This window comes from Chlorocebus sabaeus, chromosome 6 (genome assembly GCF_047675955.1).
Source record: "Chlorocebus sabaeus isolate Y175 chromosome 6, mChlSab1.0.hap1, whole genome shotgun sequence".
Taxonomy (NCBI): Eukaryota; Metazoa; Chordata; class Mammalia; order Primates; family Cercopithecidae; genus Chlorocebus; species Chlorocebus sabaeus.
The window spans coordinates 53,941,222-53,949,377 of record NC_132909.1 but is presented as its reverse complement, the minus strand read 5'-3'; the positions used below and the strand labels follow the sequence as shown (position 1 = coordinate 53,949,377).

General features: G+C 58.6%; 1 protein-coding gene across 1 annotated transcript; it reads right to left on the bottom strand.

Annotated features, from left to right (window-relative positions):
• Positions 1-2,319: 2,319 nt before the first annotated feature.
• ZNF414 (zinc finger protein 414) lies at positions 2,320-5,838 on the bottom strand. Its single transcript, XM_007995132.3, has 8 exons — positions 5,724-5,838; positions 4,708-5,020; positions 4,285-4,392; positions 4,069-4,174; positions 3,348-3,664; positions 3,217-3,267; positions 2,585-2,758; positions 2,320-2,498 (listed from the first exon to the last, which is right to left on the bottom strand). The coding sequence occupies exons 1-8, from the start codon at positions 5,724-5,726 to the stop codon at positions 2,425-2,427; spliced, it is 1,146 nt and encodes a 381-aa protein (XP_007993323.1). The 5' UTR covers positions 5,727-5,838; the 3' UTR covers positions 2,320-2,424.
• Between the last annotated feature and the right edge of the window lie 2,318 nt (positions 5,839-8,156).

Genomic DNA, 8,156 nt, shown 5'->3' with positions numbered 1-8,156 from the left:
GGGGTCCGGAGGCCTCGTCCAGGGGTCACTGGTGTCTTGGCTGCAGATGCCAAGATGAGGAGGTGAGGGGGAACCCCGAAGTGGATTTAGAGAATGGAGAAAGAGGAGGAGGTAAAGATTGAGACAGGTGGACTGGGGTGAAGGAGGTCCCTGGGCTACTGGGAGAACAGGATCTTCATCGACAGGGCTGTGGGAAGCCCCTGAAGGGTGCTGGGCAGGACAGGGGAATGATCAGAAGAGACCCTGGCAGGTGCGGTGGCTCACACTTGTAATCCCAGCACTTTGGGAGGCCAAGGTGGGTGGATCACCTGAGGTCAGGAGTTCGAGACCAGCCTGGCCAACATGTTGAAACCTCCTCGCTACTAAAAACACAAAAAGTTAGGCGGGGTTGATGGCAGGCACCTGTAATCCCAGTTACTTGGAGGCTGAGGCAGGAGAATCATTTGAATCCAGAAGGCGGAGGTTGCAGTGAGAGCCGAGAGCGTGCCACTGTACTCCAGCCTGGGTGACAGAGCAAGACTCTGTCTCCCCCCCCCAAAAAAAAAAGGAAGAAGAGGAGACCATTTTCAGTCTTGGGGGAAGGGCAGGTTGGGGAGAGTAGGGGGTGGCCTAGGGGACCCTGGGGCTGGCGAGATGAGGATAGAAGGGAGAGGAATCATGGAGGTAAAACCAGCCTCCAAGGGGTGGTTGTGGACATCACCCGGGACTTCCATACCCAGGAGGGACACTGGCTTCCGGGGTGAAGAGAAAGTCCAGGCCACGGAGGGCTGGCCTTGACTGCTCCTCAGAGCTGGGACACGGTGGAAACCGGTCTGGCAGACAGTGAGGAGGATGAAGACCTGAGCCCCCAGCCGGCCTTCCCAATTCCAAAGAATTCTTCCCCTTGAGTCAGTGCGGGGTTTGGTGTCTGGGGGTCTTCAGTCCATCCTGGCCAGTCCCTGCACTTTCACAGGACCAGCCCGTCCCCGGAGCTCCTGGGATTGTTTTTGTCTCCCAGGTCAGGGTTGCAATGGTGTGATGATGGCTCACCACGGCCTTGAACTGCTGTGCTCAAGTGATCCTCCTGCCTCAGCCTCCCAGGTAGCCACCACGGCTGGTTTTTTTTTTTTTCTTTAGACAGAGTTTCGCTCTGTCACCCACGCTGGAGTGCAGGGGCTTGATCTCGGCTCACTGCAACCTCCGTCCCACTGGGTTCAAGCCATTCTCCTGCCTCAGGCTCTCGGGTAGCTGGGATTACAGGTGCCCACCACCATGCCCGGCTAATTTTCATATTTTTAGTAAAGATGGGATTTTGCCATGTTGGCCAGGTTAGTCTCAAACTCCTGACCTCAAGTCATCCACCCGCCTTGGCCTCCCAAAGTGCTAGGATTACAAGCATGAGGCATGAGCCACTGTGCCCAGCAATGCCTGGCTATTTTTTTTTTTTTTTTTTTTTTTGAGACGGAGTCTCGCTCTGTCGCCCAGGCTGGAGTGCAGTGGCGCAATCTCGGCTCACTGCAAGCTCCGCCTCCCGGGTTTACGCCATTCTCCTGCCTCAGGCTCCCGGGTAGCTGGGACTACAGGCGCCCGCCACCACGCCCGGCTAATTTTCTTGTATTTTTAGTAGAGACGGGGTTTCACTGTGTTAGCCAGGATGGTCTCGATCTCCTGACCTCGTGATCCGCCCGCCTCGGCCTCCCAAAGTGCTGGGATTACAGGCTTGAGCCACCGCGCCCGGCAATGCCTGGCTATTTTTTGGTGTGTTTTTTTGTTTTTTTTTTGGGGGGAGGGAGTCTTGCTATGTCGCGCAGGCTGGACTGCAGTGGCACGATCTCGGCTCACTGGAAGCTCCGCCTCCCGTGTTCACACCATTTTGCTTGCCTCAGCCTCCCCAGCAGTTGGGACTACAGGCGCATGCCGCCATGCCCGGCTAATATTTTTTGTATTTTTAGTAGAGAGGGGGTTTCACGTCTGTAAACCCAACATGTTAGCCAGGATGGTCTCGATCTCCTGACCTCGTGATCCGCCCACCTAGGCCTCCCAAAGTGCTGGGATTACAGGCGTGAGCCACCGCAACCGGCCCCAGCCGGGACTTCTTAAAAGAAAACTGGAAAGTCCTATCCGATTTGGTTTCCAGACAAGGGAGAACAGTGCCACAGTGGGTATTGGGGACCTGGGTCCCAGGATTGGGGTGATGGGGAGATAGAACACAGGTGGGCTGAGGCTTGCACCTGTGGACCCAGGTGGTCCTCCCAAGATGTGATCGCTCCATGACTGCTGGGATCCAGCCCACTGCACTTTGGAGGGGGGGCAAGGGATGGGAACACAGCACAGGCTGGCTCATGGCGCCTTCTTTATTGTCCACCCCCAACCCCTCTTCCCTGCAGCCCCCTCCAAATGACAAAACTACCCACATCCCATGGGCCACCCCGAAAGCGGCAGGGTTCAGAGCTGCGAGAACACTGGAAGCTCCCCCTCTGAAAGCAGCGGCGACACCTTGGGTGCAAGCGGGGCCGGATCTGGGTGGGGCAGAGGAGGGGGGCGCCTGAGCCTCAGCGCCTTGGGCCCCCGCCCCCCTCTCCACCCGCGCATTCCTCGGCCTTACCCGCGGGGGCGTCGGGGCGCGGTGGCCCGGGCGCGGGGGCCGCGGGGGCGCCGGGGCGGTGGTCCTCCAGGTGCAGGGTCATGGCGGACCGCGAGGCCGTGGAGAAGGCGCACTGCATGCACGAGTAGCGGCCGCGCGTGTGCTCCCACACGATGCGGCTCGGGGCCGCGTGCCCTGCGGGCAGGCGGGACCCGGTCAGTCCCGGGCTCCCCCAACCCAGAAGACCCGTGCGCCAAGGATGGAAGACGCCGGCGAGGGTGGGTGGGACCTTTTCCCACCCCCCATCAGCTTCCGGGCGCCTGGTTCAGTTTCACCCGGGTCTGTCTGCCCCCAGAGTTGGGGGCACCCAACTTGGCTTTTCCGCGTCCCCTACTACCATCCCCAGATCCACCGCCGGGGAGAAGCCCGCTCCGAGGTGAACGGTGAAAGGGGCGCAAGGTTTACACAGGAACGCCGGCGCAGATGAAGGCGCAGGTGCCAGTCATTTTTAAGGCAAAAATCCTGTATTTCGGGACGGTGGCATTTGTGGCCCCCTGGGAAAGGGATAGGCACTGCTCCCTCCTGGTATCCACCGGACCCCGCAGGGCGCAGGAAAGCCCCTCCACCCATCCCTGGTGGTCACCTGCACGCACCTGAGGGCGCGTCGGAGCCGCCCTGGGGTCTTCGGGGGCTGCTGCCAGCACCTGCGGTAAAGGGGCGGGTCAAGTTCAGAGTCGGGGCGAGGCCAGCTCACCCTCCTGGTGACCCCCGCCCCCATACTCACCTTGGCTCTTTTTCCAGACGGCGGCGCTGGAAGCCGGCGGCCCGGGTGCAGCGGCCAGGAAGGGGCGCAGGCGCGGGGGGCTTAGGCCAAAGGGCGCAGGGCTCAAGTAGGGCACGAACGTGAAAGGTTCCAGCAGCGGGAACGGCAGGCCCGGTGCTGACGCGAGGTCAACCTCCGGGGGACGCTCGGGCGCGGGCGGCTCTCGGTCCAGGGCTGGGGGTGGTGGCGGGGCTGGGCTCTGCGCATGCTCCGCGCAAACATGTAGATGCTTGAAGAGCGAGCGGTGCGTGCGGAAGCGCAGGAGGCAGTTCTCACACCTGGAGGTGGGCAGAGGGCTGGGCTGGGCCTCCAGGGAGACCAGAGAGAGGGTTCTGTGCAATGCCACCCGCCCTTCGAGCGTGGGAACGGAGCCTGGGCACCAATCGCCTCCCCGCTCCCGTACAAGCGTTGCAGCGACCCTTCCTGACCACTACAGGTGGTGGTTTCCTGGGGAAACCCGGAAAGAAGTCTCAATTTTAAGTTGGGAGGTAACGCCTCGCGGGGTGGAGCCACGCCCACTTATGCCCCGCCCCATCCAGCGATGTAGGGGCGGGGCTTCCCCAAAAGGCCACCCACATCAAATCCCGCCCTCCAACACCCTGACCAGGAAGGAAGGAAGGCCTGGAGCCCACACACAGGGTAAGGCTAGGGCAGGGCGGAGCTCAAGAGGTCAGGGTCTCACTTGAAGTAGCGATTGGGCTTGTAGTGCAGTTTGCTGTGAGCCACCAGCTCCTGCATGCTGGGGAAGGTCTCGGTGCAGCTCAGGGCTGAGCAGCGGAAGAGCTTGCCTGGTAAGGATGAAGACACAGGAGTGGAAAGGGGTGGTCAAGGCTGGCTCCGAGGGGCTCCACCTGTTTCCCACCCTAACCTGCCTCCCCATTACCGGTCCTGGCCCTACCTTCCAGGGACTGTGTGGGCGGACAGTGGGTTCGAAGATGCTGTGCCAGGTCACGGACGCTGGGAAAACTGAGGGAGCAGCCAGGGCTGGAGCAAGGGATTTGCTTCCCTGCAGGACGCACAGAACAGGGGTCACTGATCCCTTCCTCACTAGTGCTGTCCCTGACCCCAGGGCTCTGCCCCAGAGAAGCAAATATGATGCTGGGGCCTCTACTCTCTGCCTACCACAACAAACTGATCTGCCACAGTGGATTGGCAGGTTTGGCCAGGCTCACCATTGGAGCCACAGCCTGGCATCCACTGGCAGCACAGTAAAATGATGAGTGGCATCCCTCTAGAAAGGCCCTTAGGTTAGAGATTCTCTACTTCTTGCTTCTATTGTTCCAGGGCCCGTGACTCCCCAGAAGGTCCCATCACAGATCACCTGGAGGTAGGCGTCGTCTGGGAGGCCGCAGGTCCTCGCTGGTCCCGGAGACTATGCTGGTCGGGCCAGGGCTGGGTCCGGGGCCAGGCTGGCAGCTGTCTGGGGCTGGGGAGGAGCCCTGCTGCATCCCTCCAAGCCCTCCACGTTCCCACACTGGTGGTGTGGCTGCCTGCTCAGGGCCCAGCTCCTCCGCCATGGAGGAGGAGGTGGCGGCAGATGGCACAGCCGGGGACAACAACTCCTTGTCGGTCTCACTGGAGCTGGGCTCTGCAGTGGCCGGCATGTCTGGGCTGGGTCCTGAGGGTTTCTCCTCCTGGTGGAAGGAAGAGGCAGAGATAACCCTTCTGGGCTCTGGGTCAACCCAGTCGGCCCCCATCCTAAGGAATCACCAGCAGGAGAGGATAGGGGAATACGTAAGGTTGGACTAAGCTCCTTTTTCCTTTTTATAAAGATGGGGGTTTCGCCATGTTGCCCTCGCTGGTCTTGAACCCTTGGTCTTAAGTGATCCTCCTGCCTCAGCGTCCCAAAGTGCTGGGATTAAAGGCGTCAGCCACTGCACTGGCCCAGATTGAGCTTCTTATGTACATGGGAGAAGCATCTCCTCAACTAGGATAAGTGGGAGCCCCAGTATGCGACACCAGCGTGGCCTACAGGGAGTGGGCGGGGCCAAGGCTACGGAGGCGGGGCTATGGGCATGGAGCGACTGGGAAGATGCTAGAGGAGCTAGACACGGATTGTCTGAGGACCGAGAAACACTGGCCAGCTGCAAGCCGTGTGGACAATCTTGGAGGTGCTAGGAACCCGGATGTAATAAGTTTTGGAGCGGAGTCCTAGCCTGGTGGGCGTGGCCCATTCCGGGCCCGGCCCGGAAGTAGGGCGCTCTCCGAGTGACAGCCAGCGGCGGATGGGTGCCCGGATGTGGGGGCGGGGTCGGCCGGAGGATGTATGCGCGACAGGGCCGCTTCCCGCCACTCCCCGCCGCTCCGCCGCGCCCGCGACCCCGGTGCCGCGCTCACCATCTTCGACACGGCTCGGCCTCTTGTTCCTGCGGCTCCGGCGGCTCCAGCTTAGGCGGCGGCCACCCTCTGGGCAATGCGAGCTCGCGCTCACGTCAGCGCCATTTTCCGCCTCTCGGCTCTCGCGAGGTTGGAGGAGGGGCCTGCGCAAGGCCTTCGAATAGGGGGCGGGGCCTGAGAGCAGAGTGAACGTGCAGTGCAATTTGGACGCTGGTGCAGTCTTGCTCTCCCAGGATAATCAGAGCGCACTTCAGGCGACTCCGTAAACAGAGGTCCGGGTTCAAAATGGGCACCTTCATCCCCCCTCTAGGCTTGTCCCAATATCAGCCCTGGACAGGCGATAAACAGCAGTTCTTATTTTATTTCTTTTTTTTTTGAGACGGAGTTTCGCTCTTGCTGCCCAGGCTGGAGTGTAATGGCACGATCTCGGCTCACTGCAACCTCCGCTTCCTGGGCTCAAGCGATTCTCCTGCCTCAGCCTCCCAAGTGGCTGGGATTACAGGCGCCCACCACCACGTCTGGCTAATATTTTGTATTTTTAGTAGAGACGGGGTTTCACCATGTTGTCCAGGCTGGTCGTGAACTCCTGACCTCAGGTGATCTACCCGCCTCGGCCTCCCACAGTATTGGGATTACAGGCGTGAGCCACCGCGCCCGGCCAGTTGTTCTTTATTTTTTATAGCGTTGAGACAGGGTCTTGCACTGTCGCCCAGGCTGGAGCGCAGTGATGCAATCATAGCTCGCTACAGCCTTGACCTCCTGGGCTCAGGCGATCCTCCCATCTCAGCCTCCTGAGTAGCTGGGATTACTGGCGTGCGCCACCGTGTCCAGCTAATTATTACATTCTTTTTAGAGACAGGATCTCTCTGTGTTGCCCAGGCCGGTCTTAGACCCCTGGGCTCAAACGATCCTCCCGCCTCGGCCTCCCAAGTGTTAGGATTGCAGGCGTGAGCCACCTCGCCTCCCCTTTCTCTCACATTATAAAATGGGTAAACAGCATCGCTTAAGCCAGGGAGGTCGAGGCTGCAGTGAGCGTGATGGCACCACTGCACTCCTGCCTTGTCGAAAAAGCAAGACCCCATCTCTAAAAGTGAAATAAAAATAAATTAAAATGGGGAAGTAGTAAATCAACAAGTGCAAAAACAATCTTTTGTCCTATTCAGTGCAATGAAGGAAACAATGAAATGTGGAAGTGCTGGGTCAGGGAAGCCACTCTGAGGAGGTGACTTCGGAGCTGTCTCCAGATGATCAAGGAGTGAGCTGGTGGAAAGCCCGAGGAGCGGGGGCTTTACCGGATAGCTGGTGCAGATGTCCTGGACTGGGGTGGGACGGGCTTATTTTGGTCAAAGAGCAGCGAGGAGATGAGAGCACCACTGGAGTAGAGTGGAGCGGGGGTGTGGAGGTCAGAAAGTGAATATGGTGCACGGCAGGTCATGCAGGGCCATGGGAGTGGTGCAGAGAGAGGAGTGTGGTTTCTGTTGTAACCACTGATGAATTTTTAGCAGGGGGAGGTGCATCATCTGATTCCTGGCAGTCACTTGGAGGAGGATGGGCTGTTGAGAGGGTGGTAAGGTAGACCTAACATCTTAGATCTCTATGATACATCATGCTGCCATTCAAGAGGTGTTTGCTGAGTTCTAGGCAACTGTAGGTTTTTTGTTTGTTTGTTTGTTTTGACGAAGTCTGGCACTCTCACCCAGGCTGGAGTGCAGTGGCGCGATCTCGGCTCACTGCAACCTCTGCCCCCCGGGTTCAAGCGATTCTCCTGCCTCAGCCTCCTGAGTAGCTGGGATTACAGGCATGTGCTACCACGCCCGGCTAATTTTGTATTTTTAGTAGAGACGGGTTTCTCCATGTTGGTCAGGCTGGTCTCAAACTCCCAACCTCAGGTGATCCGCCCGCCTCAGCCTCCCAAAGTGTTGAGATTACAGGCATGAGCCACCGCACCTGGCCACAACTGTAGGTTTTATGTGCAATGTATTTCCATCTGTAAAGCAAATTGTACTTAAATGCATTTTGGTTTTTTTTTTTGAGACAGAGTCTCACTTTGTCCCCCAGGATGCTTTGCAGTGGCATGATATTGGATCATTGCAACCTCCACCTCCTGGGTTCAAGCAATTCTCTTGCTTCAGCCTCCCAAGTACCTGGGATTACAGGCTTGCGCCACCACGCTCGGCTAATTTTTGTTTGTATTTGTAGTAGAGACAGGGTTTTGCCATGTTGGCTAGGCTAGTCTTGAACTCCTGGCCTCAGCGATCCATCTGCCTTGGGCTTACAAAGTACTGGGATTACAGGCATGAGCCACTGCATCCGGCTTTTTTGTTTGTTTGTTTGTTTGAGACACAGTCACACTCTGTTGCTCAGGCTGGAGTACAGTGATGTGATCACAGCTCAGTGCAGCTTCAACCTCCCTGGGCTCAAGTGATCCTCCTA